At 38.4% G+C, this 14397-nt stretch overlaps 1 protein-coding gene across 2 annotated transcripts in view; it reads right to left on the bottom strand.

Annotated features, from left to right (window-relative positions):
• CD5 (CD5 molecule) overlaps positions 1-12189 on the bottom strand; it is a 36147-nt gene extending 23958 nt beyond the window's left edge. The window contains exon 1 of one of the 2 annotated variants that reach the window (XM_087714920.1): positions 12133-12189. Coding sequence is in view for 1 of the 2 variants with exons in the window: in XM_014071647.2 (XP_013927122.2) it covers positions 8794-8875 (82 nt within the window). In the remaining variant the exon portion in view is untranslated. Of the gene's footprint in view, positions 1-8793; positions 8876-12132 lie in introns of those variants that run through there. The other variant, XM_014071647.2, reaches the window with a different exon arrangement.
• Positions 12190-14397: the final 2208 nt, after the last annotated feature.

Raw genomic sequence — 14397 nt, 5'->3', positions numbered from 1 at the left:
TCTGGACAGTGTACAGTTAAAAACATACAAACCATACAGGGATGGGTTGCTGCCAGTGTTACTGCCAAACGTGTGCTAAATGCACATTCACTGTTCAATGTAAATTGTTCTTTGTGCATGTGCAGAACAATTTACAGTGAACGGCGCATGTGCAGTCACTAAAATCCAAAATGGCAGCCAAGCAGCAGCAAGGGAACCGGTTCGGGGGCAAGGCAGTCCTGGGTCACTGCCGGTTCTGCAACCCAGGTCTGAATTCCACTACCAGTTCAGCTGAACCGGGCCAAACCAGCAGTAATCCACCTCTGAAACCATATAAATATTATGTCCTACTAGAAGGCAGTTAAAACCAGAATAGAATGATTAAAGTTAAAGAGTGGGGAACAGTGGTGGGTTACAACCAGTACTCCCGAGTACGGACGTACCGCTGCCTGCCGGGAGCACCAGGTAGTGTTTCGGTACAGTGCTCTGGAGAGCCTGCCCACCCGCCCACGCTCCTTACTGGTATTTGAAGTTTTTGGGGCTTCTGCGCACGGAGTGTATGATGCCTGCGTGATGCTCCGCCGAGCAGCTGGAGCGTCGCAGGTGGTAAGTACGCATGTGCATGCTGCACGTGTGTGTGAGCATGCTGCACACATTTATGTGGTGGCCCCGTTGCACTGTACCAGTTGCAACAGGATCCGGAACCCACCACTGTTGGGGAGATGATAGTGAGTGAAGGCACTAACCAATTGCCAAAGTGTGTGCTCTTCTCACGAACTCCAAGCAAATAAACAGATCCAGGTTTCCAGATATTTCTGAAAGGCCAGGAAAGTGGGGCCCACTTCACCTCTGGGGTCAGAGAACTGGCGCTTCCTGGACTCTGCCAGTCAAATGCTTTCATTGGCAGGGTCAGTAAAATGCTAAACTCTTGACAAGTAATAACAAGAACACTTCATAGGAAACCCCTATTCCTGCTATTATTTCTGAAAACGAACAATGCTTTGTAATAGAGCAGAGTAAGGCGAGGAGGTATTTGTAAAACAAATGAGCATATGGGCTGCTGAAGGAATATTTCCAGCAATGATTTTCTTAGCAAATTCTTAGTGCCTGCTCTTTATAAATGTGAAAAAAAAATAGTAAAGAAAGGACTTCTGATATGCAAAAACACCCCAAAACATTCTTCTGGTCAATACCAGTTTTATAATACACTTGATTTTAGCAAGAATAATTTTAAATATTGTATATAAAAACCCTATTAGATGAGAACAATATTACTTCAACTAAAAGTAATAAGAAATGTGCAAATAAAAGATCAAGCTTGCAGTATTTTTGTAGATTCATAGTGTAATATGTGGAGGAGGTTACTTGAAGATGTAAATCATGCTATTTGTCTGTTTCACTTGCTCCAATTTCAAAATGTTACCTTTTTTGGAAGAATATTTTTAATTAAGGGGACTTTTCAGGGCATCGAGACAATAGCTTAAGAAAAATCACAATGAATGCTCTTATGAAGAGCTCAGATTAGATTTCACTGAAATGGCTTTGATTTGCATCCAATCTTCTCCCTCTATTACTATCTATCTATCTATCTATCTATCTATCTATCTATCTATCTATCTATCTATCTATCTATCTATTTATCTATCTATCTATTTATTTGATTTATAGGGCTGCTCAACTCAAAGTGACTCTAGGTCATTTTAACAACAACAACAACAACAAAAGAATAAACAAGAATAATAACAATACAATGTTTTAAAAAACCTTAATTACAACTCTACTTATTTGTCTTACTTTTTCTGTAGCCTAAAAATAAATTATTGTCCCACCTGCAGCATGCCACAATAATCCAGAACAAATATATGAATTTCAAAACACGTACCCATTTAAACAAGTGGGTTCAAACACCCCAAATGTTTTATGAATAAACAGAAGCATGTAAAGTGCTAAGGCAACAAGCATGGTTGCAAAGGCATCTATCATATGGGGAAATCCTTTAAGCAGTCAGGATCGACTCTGCCTCCCAATAAGCACCCATCCATGTGTTGGCATAACTTGATGGTCCCATGTATCTGAAACTATAAAACCCTGATGATCCCCAAACTTTACTTAATCAGAATGTTGCATAGTCAAATGTCCAGTCGTATTCTGAAGGATCTTTCCCAATCTATGCTCATGAGTGAGTTGAATTTCAACTGCCATAATCCTCAGCCAGAATGTTGGCACCATATATAACCTGTCCTCATGAAATCATTGGCTTCCTAATCAGGGGTGGGCTTACTGCCACTGCTGCCGGTTCGCTCAGGGATGTGCCATGCATGTGCATTGCAACAAAAATTGCTCTACGCATGCGCAGAAGGCAAGAACAAGATATTGACTCCCATGGTGCCGCCGAGAGAAACCAGTTCAGGGGCATGGCAGACCTGGATCACTGTCGGTTCTAGCAACCCAGGCTGCCCAGTTAGTACTGGTTTGGCTGACCCGGTCAGAACTGGTAGGAACCCACCTCTGCTGCTAATCCTCCACTAGTCTGGACATCCACTATCAGTGCAATTCTTCTATGATCCTCATTAGCAGCAGCAAAGGAGCCTCACAGCCAGCTTAGATTGGTGAACATACAGCACACAATGCGTGTTTTTGAATATTCTTCCTTGAGAGACTTGCTTGAATATAGCTTGTTTTTTGAGGCATAATGCGAAAAGCTTTTAATTCTATTGGGCAATTTAAAACCCTGAATATAATTGGTGTTTTCATCTGTCCTTTTAAACTTCATATGATTCTGTGATTTTAATTTTATAAACTGCTTCAGGTTTCCTTTTACAGGAAATAAGGAGGCATTTAAATATGTTTTTTAAAAGTATATTAAAACACGTAGAAGAAGACAAAGGAAGAGTATACAGAAAAGAATTGGAATTGGACAGAATTCTGGACATATAAACTTCGAATCCAACACACTGAATAATATAATTAGTTCCCATATTAATGTTGAGGGGAAATCAACAAAAAATGAAAGCATGATTTTTAGAAGAATACTAAGAACTTTTAATGCATGATTGATGTGAGCCTGGAAATCTACTGCACACACCGATTTTCAGAATGATCAAGTTTTTACCAAAAATACAAAGTTAATTAAACCTGGGTGACTTTTCATAGAATAGCTCTAGCCTTAGCATCAGCTATCTTGTGAGTGGCACAATAAAAAAAACTTATTGCACCTGCACTCCTGATATTAAAATGAATATGCCACGTACAATTGGATTTTGATCCTTTTGCTAATACTATTTCTCCAGATTCAATTCCTCTCCCAAATAGTTTTAGATTTTGCAGAAGGAACCCAAAAATGGAATGGGAAAATTCTATATATGAGAAAATGGGAAAATTTCTCATGGAGGTTGAAAGATTAAGTTACACTGTCCCCAGAGTCGTTGTTCTGACCTGACCTGGGCAATCTCATAATTTGATCTCTTTAAATACAGTAAGAAATCCATAGTCCTTTAGTGGTGGAGTTCAGTACATCCAAATCTTGGACTTATTGATCTGGTGGGGGGCCTCAGTTGTACGTATGTATGACTTCTCCCTTTCTCTACCATTCTATGCTCTATTGTTCAGCTCTTTCTAATATAATGGGGAAACAAATAAGTTACTGGATGTTTGCCAACTCTGCACCTGTGGGGTTCCACTTTTGTTAAAGCAAGCTTATAACTCCAGGAATAGAGTTGAAGTTTTGGTTTCTGAATTCTGACTCTAAACATATTTCCTCAGAAAAAGCCTCAGTCAGATATTGCTGGTGTTTAAAAAGGATGATATGATTTTAAAGTGAAAAGAATAAAATGTACACACTCACCTGGTCCCTTGTTCCATCTATCAATTATATTTACATTAAATTATAAGGAAAAGTGTTGCAATTAATAATTTCAGTCAGGTATGCACACACTGGACCAGAATATAGAGCTAGGTTTGTCTGCAGGGGCATTTACAGTGAGACCCCCCAAAATATTTTACCTGGAAACCATGATTACACAATCAGAACTCATCCCTTTTCCCCCACCTCATATGGCATGTTGCTCATATGAAATGGAGCAAGGCTTCAATGGTGCCATTGCCACTGCCATTCTGACTTTTCTGTGGACACAGCTACCGTTTTCTCCTCTCCCCATCCTCTGCCTGCATCTGCTTTATGATTACTGTCCCTTCTGTTGAGCCCCTGCAGACAGGCCCAGTTCTGGGTTAGCATGTGCTTGCTTGGCTGACATTACTCATTGTAGCATTTTTCTTTTTAATTTAATTTGCTCAACATGCTGTTATTTATAAGTACTGGGGACCCTATGCAAGACTGCCTTTCATCCACAGCTGGCATGGCTAAAGCCAAGACATTCAGAGTGCTTGTATTTTCCACTAGAGCCTCATTCAGTTAAAAGTGATTGAAGAAATCCCTTGTTTTTTTTCAAGCAGGAGAAGTTAGAGCTTGGAAGAGCTTTAATGAATTTTCTTTTTTTAAAGAAAAGATGAGCAAACCTGCTCCCAAAATGAAAGAGAGTGGGGGGGGGGGAGATCTCACTTCCACCAATGTGTGCTTGTGTGACTTGTTTTTCATGCTGTATCCCAAAGGTGCTTTTTTTCTGAAAGGCATCTGGACTTTCTTGTTTATTTTTCCTGAAGAACTGAAGAAGCTTCTCAGATGAGAAGTGAAATGTTTTCAAAGAAAAGAACAAGAAAGTCCAGTTGCCTTATGGCAAAACACCTTGAGACAAACATGACCAGGATGATTGAGAATAGAATAGAACAGAACAGAACAGAATTCTTTATTGGCCAAGTGTGATTGGACACACAAGGAATTTGTCTTTGGTACATATGCTCTCAGTGTACATAAAAGAAAAGATACATTCGTCATGAATCATAAGGTACAGCACTTAATGATAGTCATAGGGTACAAGTAAGCAATCAAATCATACTAGGAAACAATATAAATGGTAAGGATACAAACAACAAAGTTGCAATCCTGCAGTCATAAGTGGGAGGGGATGGGTGATAGGAACGATGAGAAGACTAATAGCTATAGTAATGTAGCCTTAGTGAATAGTTTGACAGTGTTGAGGGAATTATTTGTTTAGCAGAGTGATGGTGTTCGGGGGGGGGGGCTGTTCTTGTGTCTAGTTGTTCTGGTGTGCAGTGCTCTATAGCGTCATTTTTAGGGTAGGAGTCGAAACTATTTATTTCCAGGGTCTGTAAATCCCTATATGCACATATGTGCTGCATCTCCTCTACAAACAACACACAAATGCTTTTCTTTCCTTCCAATTGTAGACAATCACTTCAATTTTATGTGAAACCAAAAAAAAAAAAAAAAAAAAGAGGCAGGCAAGGAGAAGTATTGAAAGCGCCGTCTCTCACAGAAAGGGTTTAGAGTTTTTGCTGCGACAGCATTTGCTGAGCGTTTTTACACTTAAAACTGTATAATAGATAATTCTATCCAAAGTTATATCTTCTATAGAATTTAGAGTCTTTGGCCAAAGTGATTCTCCTACCACTGCCAACTGTATATTTTCTCATAATCTAAGTTTGATTTTTTTTAAAAATCTGGGCAGATTTAAGCCCACACAATGCATGTTCATCCACCCATGAAAATTCAGAGCTTTCTTCATGTGCTATAATTTCTATGGCATTAAAAAAAAAAGTATTCAGAGACATAACATGGGTGGGAATAAGATGAATTTTTACAAATGTGGTATGCATTTCCCAATAATTTTGTGTGTGTGTGTGTGTGTGTGTATACATACATACATATATATAAATTCTGCTTTTATGTTTTTGCAGTACAGTTCATCATCAGCCAGTGTAAATTTTAGAAAGATAGAATCACACTATCTGAGTTTCTATTTATATACAACTGTGTTCTCAATGAAGAATATATTGTGTGATAAATATACACATTTTAGTTATAAACATAAATATTCTCTAAGAAAATAAATATGTCATATATATATATTTTAGAACCTGTTGACTTCTTAGTGAAGTGGGATAAACTTTCTGCATTTACAAAACAACAACTAGCAGCTGCAGTGGAAAGGGTTTTTTTTTATATAATGAAGAGGTGTTTTTTTAAAAAACTTATTCAAGGATAGGGAGTTCAAAAAGTAATTACTTTAAATTTTATTATTTTAAATAAAAAGTGTAATGTTCAGCACCCAAAATGATTCACATTTTTAGTGTAATCATCCATTCTAAATACAATCACAAGAAGTTTTATATCTGGTAAAGAGAAAAGAAATATCTTGTGTCATGACAAAGTAAAGATGCAAAAATCAACATATGGTATCCTCAAACACATTAGTTTATTTGTAGAGAATTACAGAATACCAGAAGAACAGAACATTATGGGAACATTCTTTTCTTTGTGCTGAAGTAGGATGAACTAGGCAGTGATGTGAATTGAAAACAAGACTCTGAGTTTAAACATGAATTTTTGGCATATTTGTGTAGTGTAATATCTGACAGTAATAACTGCTTTTAATGATTGTTTTTATATATTTATTGTTTTATTTAATTGTTACATTTTCACCGTGAGAAATGGGCTGTCTTATAAATTTGATAGATAAATGTATGTATGTATGTATGTCTCTAACATGAGCTACTGCCCTGATTTGGTTCTCTTGTGTCCAAAAGGAATTAGAAAATAAATTTGTTTTTTCTTAAAAACATTATTATGAGAAACAGTATTTTTCTCATTCAATTCATCTCTTGGCTTTGGATAAGATCAGTTTATCAAATAATATTTTTGTGTTATAGTTGTATTCCATATACAAAACTGTTGTGGAACTTTGCCTGCATTAATATGAAAGGAAAGTGGCGAATGGGGAAGGGATAGGATATGATACGTTAGGATAGGATAGCATAGCATAGGATAAGATAGGAAAGGAAAACATTAAATGTGACCCATGGCAAGTATATATAAATTAACTTTTTTCAGGACATGTAGTGTAGGCACTTTGCTTACATTAGAACTGAAAAAAACTATCCTACTTTGCCCTCCCCCCTCCCACTGCAATTAATTCAAGAAGTGCCTTCATTTCCTTATTCTGATTTTCCACTTGTAGCTAAGATCACCCTTCCATCTTCAGTACACAGGTAATATTTTTTTTAATTTACAATTATTATATTCTGTGGATAGTTTGACTGACTGGTGCAGCCTTGTGCTGAAATACAGATTTTCTGCTAGTCCTGCCAATTTTCAGTAGAAACAATTCATGATCTGTAGTTAATTAAAATATAATGAAGGTGTGAAAAGATAAGAGTTCTTGATTAATGACCGGGTAGGGTGGATATATTAACAGGAAGACAGGTTTATATGGTTCAAAATGAATCAACACTTGATACAAATAAGTAGCAAGAATTCAGCAACAAATTTCTTCCCAGACTATATACATATTTAATTACAGCTCAATTTAGTAGCTGCAGTTATATGGTGGGTAGGTCTTCTGGAGCACTCACATAGATTACAACCTGTATTAACGTGCATTTTCACATCAGTTTTCCTTCTTTGGCTAGGCTGATTTAGGATGGCTTGTGCTTTTATATTGGAACCTAGATTTCTTTCACCTAGAAAGTGGAATGATCTGAGCATATTTTTCAAATGTTCTCAAACATTCCAAGTTTTTAGAAATATAATATAACTAATGCTTGATTAGCTAATAGCATTCAATATTAACTATTAAACAAATGCAGTTTCTCCCATTGTCTTTGCTTGGCTGGGAAGGTCCCAAATGGTGATCACATGATCCCAGAATGCTACCTGTACATAGTAAATACACCCTGGTTGCCAAATGTCCAAATTTAGATCATGTGGCTGTGGGGATATTGTGATGGTCCTATGAGATGGTCCATAAGCAATCTTTTCCAGTGCTGTTGTAACGTCAAATAATCACTAAATAAATGGTTGCAAGTTACCTATATGTGCTCAAGCCGAGACTCTGATATTACTAGCCTATTACTGACCCCACAAAATCACAGCAATCTCAGAGGCATTACATTCATTCACAGTGCCCTGAAGAGGGCTCTCTATAAATATAGGCGCCTCGTGTTTTGCCGGCTATAGAAAGCTATCAGCATTGTATAAAATATGAGCAATTAAAAACATAGTTTAAAACTTGTAGCAAAATAACAGAGGTCATTAGCAAGTTAGCCCACCAAGTTTGTGAAAAATATAGATAGCAGCAACAACAACTTCCCAGCAATTTAAAACACTTTATATGCATGAAAAAAATTAATCATAATCTTCTTAAAAAATGGAATATTTTAAGTAAAGCACATGGGGTACTTTGTCACACAAAAGAACATCAAAGATATAAACCCTGCAGTGAAAACTCCAAATCCAGCTGCCCCTAACCCCACCACAGTTGGGGAAGAATTGATGACGGAGCAGAACATATGCGACAAAGGGCCTTATGCAGAAGGGAATTCCTGGGTTTCACACAGCTAACCCAAATTTCTTGCCAGATGAAGCAAGGACATATGGGAACATTACATGCAAACCTCCCAGAAATGGGACAGGTCTGACAACTTTCCAAATGGAAGAAAACTGCAAGAACTCAGTGTTTTCTTAATCTTTCCCCCAAGTATTGAAAGGCCTTCACATACCCCTTGTTCGAAAAAAATATATTGGCCTCAACAGGAGTGTCTATCTAGTCTTTGTCTAATTAAGTTGAGGGCTGGAGCTTAAGTTTAGCAACTGGGACCTTATAGAAGCCTCTACGTGATTTATACTCCCTGCAGAGATTTGAACTTGTGCAGATAGCATAGTCTTGTAAAATTACTCACCCCACATCTCCACCAACATTAGTGGGATAAAGCCTAGAAGTTTCGTGACTCTCATTAGTCTGTTCCACCACATCCGATGCATACAAGCACCCCTTTTTCTGTCCTTGCCGTGGCTTTTCTGCTACCTGCTATGGGTGAAGGGAGGGGGCAGGGAAGTAAACTGAATGCTCTTCCTCTCTCTCTCCCTCCTGATGTGGGTTTTTTGCGTCATTTCTCAACGATGGCTTGGAGTGTGCTTCACTAGGTGCCTTTTAAAAGACTTAATGGTTTAGAATTGGGCCCCAGCTTCCTTTACAAAGGGATTCACACTATCAGACCACAAAAACACCCACCCTTATTCTTGGCTGCTTAGTGGGCGCAAAAGCACCCTATGGATATCTCTGAGACAGAATGGCCAGATTAGAAAAGAAGAAGAGACGAAGTGCAGCTAGCATAAAGGAAACAAAAAGTCGAATAGATGGGATCATGCTCAGCATTGCCTAATTTGGAAGGGTCCAGGCGCTAGATCTGTTTGAGGAAACTGATGAGGAAGGCCAAGAGTTAAAAATGAAGGTAACCAGAAAGGCATTCAGGCACATCATCAGTCTCTCAAGAACAGCATTCACTACCCAAACTATAGGCTTGTGTTGGAAACGTTTCACTTGTGACTAATGAACAGTTAACCACAGACAGGCTGCTCAATATTTCTGGTTGCCATGGGAACTACAAAAGTCAGATTTCAGCTCATACAGTGTATATATTTCTAGGAAAAGGACAGAGCTCATTGAGTTAGGGATAATAAGTGCTCGCGCAGGGACCCAGAGCAAAGCCTATTGCAAACAATCTCTGTACGCTCGGGGCATCTGTGTGTGAGATTCAAAAGCATTAAAATCCCCATAATGCCTAACAATACACCAGATTCTGTCCACCATTTTGTTTGTAGATCCTGTCCTGACAATTTTTCACTAATTTTATACTCTGTCCAATCCTTCATGATCAAGCCTGATCTGCAGATAATAATGGGGTGGCCCCACAGATTACCATTGTTTTGCTCCTGCAACGAGAACCAAGATAATTAACCAATAGGAACTCTTTAACAATGATACATTCAGTCTGCCGTTCGTTAAACACACAGGGCAGAAAGATACAGATATTGCATTATATCATGGCCTTAGGGTTACTGGGGTTGTGTGTGTGTGTGTGTGTGTGTGTGTGTAAAACTTCCAGCAAACTTCTGGAGAACCAGTAGCAGAAATTTTGAGTAGTTTGGAGAACCGGTAAATACCACCTCTGACTGGTGCCGCCCCCATCTATTCTTTGCTTCCCAAGTCCCAGCTGATTGTGAGGAAATGGGGATTTTGCAGTAACCTTCCCCTGGAGGGAATGGAGATTTTACAGTATTCTTCCCCTGCTATGCCGACCAAGCCACACCCACCAAGCCATGCCACACCCACTAACCCATGCTCACAGAACTGGTAGTAAAAAAGTTTGAATTCCCACCACTGACACTGACCTAAAATTTCCAGCTATCTGAACAAAGGAGGATACAGACAAGGAGGCCAAATTTGTGGTATGAAGGGAAGAAAAATGCCCTGTTTAACTTTCTTCATACCTACAATAAAAAAATTACAGCAAAAAAGCCTGCAAAAATCTGCTTAGGCTACCTGTATATGAAATTATTTTTTTCAGCCTCAGAAAGACTGATTATTCCATCTCAATGATTTTCCAACAGATCTTTACTTTCAGGAACATAGCTTAGCAATATTTTGGCATCAAGGACATGCTTTTCAAATTTCTCCATCAAACCATATGATGAGTCATGTGATCTATGGAGAGCAGTAGTAGATTTCAAGGTGGAAACTGCTGGAATCAGAAAATAAATTAAATGTCATAAATCTAGGCTACGAGGTCTTTTTACAATTTAAAAGGTGACACTATCAGAAAGTTTCAGTGACTACTATTGTGAAAACAATTCAAAATGAAAACAAACAAAACATTCAAAAAGCAGGCAGTGCTTGCCAGATGGCTGATATGAGGACAAAAAGGTGGACATATCCTTCTGCTGGGCATTTGGTAACCTTAAATCTACCTGCCTTCTGAAAGCCCATTAAAACCAACCCAACTGAAAGATTGGTGGGATGGAAACTGGGATAAAGTTGTTGCAGAGGGAATAACTTTCATCCTGCTTTATCTCAGATGTCCTTTCTATTTTTGAACACACTTTTTCAGTCTTCTGAAAGACCAATGTTCGAAGTAGTTCAAATGAATAAAGTATTTCTCCACTGGCAAACAATTAGCTAGGCATCTTGAAAGATGGCTGAGTTTTTTGTCCAAGGTCTCTGTGTATTTTTGCCCATGGCTTCCCTGTCACACTTTAAAGATAGCAATTAGTGATGTTTGTCCTACCAGTTATTCACAATGCATAGTAGAAAAATGAAAGCTGGATGAATCAGTGTAGCGAAATTGTCACCGGGTAAAACTCGAAAGACAGGTCCACTTATGAGTGAGTCTTGAGACTCCTTACTAATGAAGATTACAGCTCAGATGTTGTGGCAGCACAAAATATGCTGGGCCAAGAACTGGAAGAATGCAAATTATCATGCCTTAACTGATTTGCTAAGAAGGATAGCTTAAATTCAGTAACATTGCTATGGCTAACATTCTCTTTCTGCAGTTATAAGCACAGGATACATCTAGTTAGGCAGTGCAGTAGAGGTAATTTTTTTAAATTTTATTTATCATATTTATACTTAATTCCTTAGCATAGCCCAGTAGATTTCCTTAATTTTATAACACCAATCACTTTTTGTCAACTCCATATTCCCCTCCTCCTCTCCAAAGTGAAATACCATGAAGATTTGTGGCTGAAACCCACATTGTCAGTACCTCTCACTGTACACTTAATGTACAGTGTACACTTTGGTATAATGTACCAATGTTCCCATGATAGACAACAACAAGGCTGCAGCCAGCTTAATGGTGCACATTCCTCCTGAGAGTACTAATGCTTTAAAGTTATTAAAGCTCACCTTCAATTATATTAGCTCAGGATTAGAATTAGTGTTAGGGTTAGAATTAGGGTCCCAGGCCATTATATCTACTGAGGAAGCAAGCAAAGGAACAGCATTGACGCAAGTGTTGCCACCAAGTTGGCCATGCCTCCTGACAAAAATAACTTCCTTTGTTTCAATAAATAGCCTCACACTTCCTGTGCCTGCCTATGTGTTGTGTGTGTGTATATGTTTGGTTCCTTCTATATTTACTTCTGATTATCTCAATCTGTGGTCTCTGCTTGAGGCAAGGAAGGTTTTTGCTCAAAATGACAGGAAATTCACAGACAACACTGTCGGGACAGCTTACCTTTCAATCCAACTGCGCAGAACTGACTTCAGTCTTATCTGCCCAGCAGCCTCGCTCATCAACAGAGTATAGTTGCCAAGGCAAGCCGGAAAATCAACACTGTAATCAGGCAAAGCTACTAATGTGGCATAGAGAGGCCATTTCTAAACTGAGGCGCACCAGTTGGGTTAGTTTCATCTTGATCCTAAGATACTAAGCTCCTGAAAGGTCATCAGGGCTCTGCTGCAGGCTGCTCTTTCAAGTTCAGGCTGCTTTAATGCAATCAAAGCTCATCTCCCTTCAGAGACACTCACAAAGAAAGCGAGTCTCACTGAGAGATCAAGGAGATGCCTAAAGATCATAGTAAACATTCCAGGCCCTGCCTTTTCTTAGTCAACATAGATGCTTGCAATACAGATTGACTTGCCATCTCAGATGTGAGATGCCTCTTTTATTATCTCAGGAGACTGATAATGTAAAGTCAGGAGTTTTTCCTCCAAATGATACCCATCTTTCCCTCCCACATTCCCTCCCTCCTTCATCTTGCTCAGAATCCACTTCCTGAGATAGAAAGGCTAGGAACTCCAGCCTGAAAAAGTGCAATTCAGAAGTAACATTTCCATGTCCTCCTAGGCTTTTCAGGATGTTTAGAAAACTTGCTCATCCCCCCCAATTTTATCCATAATCACTAGGTCTTTCTGATATTGTTTTCTATGTAAACACCTTGTCTTTGATTATCTCCAGACTTTCACCTCTGCAGAATAAATAAACAAATAGCCCTCAGAATGCCTGTTTGAAAACAAATGGCTGCTAAAATCAGCAAAAGAGTCAATGTCAATTAACCAATTTGCAGCTGTTATCCCAAATGTCCATATTTAAATAGACTGCAAATCAGTTGTTTGGATGCAGACAGGAGATGGGTCTGAAGGCTAAGTGCCTAACATGCAGAGGTAGGGTGGAATCCCAAGTCATAAATAACCCTGGGGAGGTCTAGACTACCTGTTATCTTCAACAGAATTTTTATAAAATGCTATATCATTGGAATATGTCATGGGAAAAATTGTCTACAATGTATAAAGATACTTTGAGTTTATGTTGGAAAGGTGAACAGAAGAGGGGACACACAATGGACATGTGAAAAAGCTAAAAAAGCTTTTAACCATGTACACTGATCCAGAAAAGATTAGTATACAATTGAAACCAGAGGCTCTTACACTGGGATTGACACCGGGATCGATTGATAAACAGTTTTTTTTGGGGGGGAATCATGGAACTTTGTTTTTATTTATTATAAAATAATAAATAGAACTAAGGAGAAATTTCCTGACAGTTAGAACAATTAACCAGTGGAACAACTTGTCTCCAGAAGTTGTAAATGGTCCAACACTGGAAGTTTTAAAGAAGAAATTGGACAATCATTTGTCTGAAATTATATAGGATTTCCTGCCTAAACAGGGGGTTGGACTAGAAGACCTCCAAGGTCCCTTCCAACTCTGCTATTCTATTCTATTCTATTCTAATCTAGTCTAGTCTAGTCTAAGGCAAGGTGGCTGGATTGTTGCAAGCTGTTTTGGTTTTAAAAGGCTATCTTAGACAGGACAGGGCAAGGCAGGACAAGGCAGGCTAAATTAGAATAGAATGGGAAGGATAGGATGCTTAGAAACACTAATTGTACTAAATGCCACTAATAGTTTGCGCTGTCAATATATAGCATTGTTTCCTGACTTAATTGTCCCTCTGCTTAAAAGCAAGAGCAAATGACTAATTAAAAAGGGATAACAAGATAGCAACAGTTTACTCAGACATTTTCTCTTCAATAGGCCACAAGACTTTTATTGTTTTAAACTGCTGCAATTCTTGTGATACTAAAAACCTAAAAGATTGATAATATATGCCCATGCACTAATGCACTTAAATATTTATTTATGCTGTTATTTGGCTACTGAGGAGTAAGCAGAGGTGACAAATTTCATCAGGCCCTCATTTGCAAAGCTTCCATTGCTTGTAGGGTCTTTTCCTCACTTCCTATTTAAAAAGCGAGGAGTTAGGTTGGTAATAACAGATCTGATTGCAGGAATTAGTTTTATTGTTTTTAACTTTAAAATGCCATCATACTTAATCTGTAGTTATATAAAATATCTCCCACCATCTATGTTTTGCCGATTACTTTATTTGATGGTTAGGAATAAAAGATTTCAGTAATTGGATGCAGAGTTGAAAACACTTGATTGTTTCATCTTTTCCAATCTGAAGCACAAAATCATTCACTCAGCTGGGGTCCTCCCC

The sequence above is a fragment of the Thamnophis sirtalis genome, unplaced genomic scaffold (assembly GCF_051295495.1).
Source record: "Thamnophis sirtalis isolate CommonGarterSnake01/CBP01778 unplaced genomic scaffold, rThaSir2_p1.2 scaffold_1, whole genome shotgun sequence".
Taxonomy (NCBI): Eukaryota; Metazoa; Chordata; class Lepidosauria; order Squamata; family Natricidae; genus Thamnophis; species Thamnophis sirtalis.
This window is presented reverse-complemented; position numbering and strand designations above follow the sequence as displayed.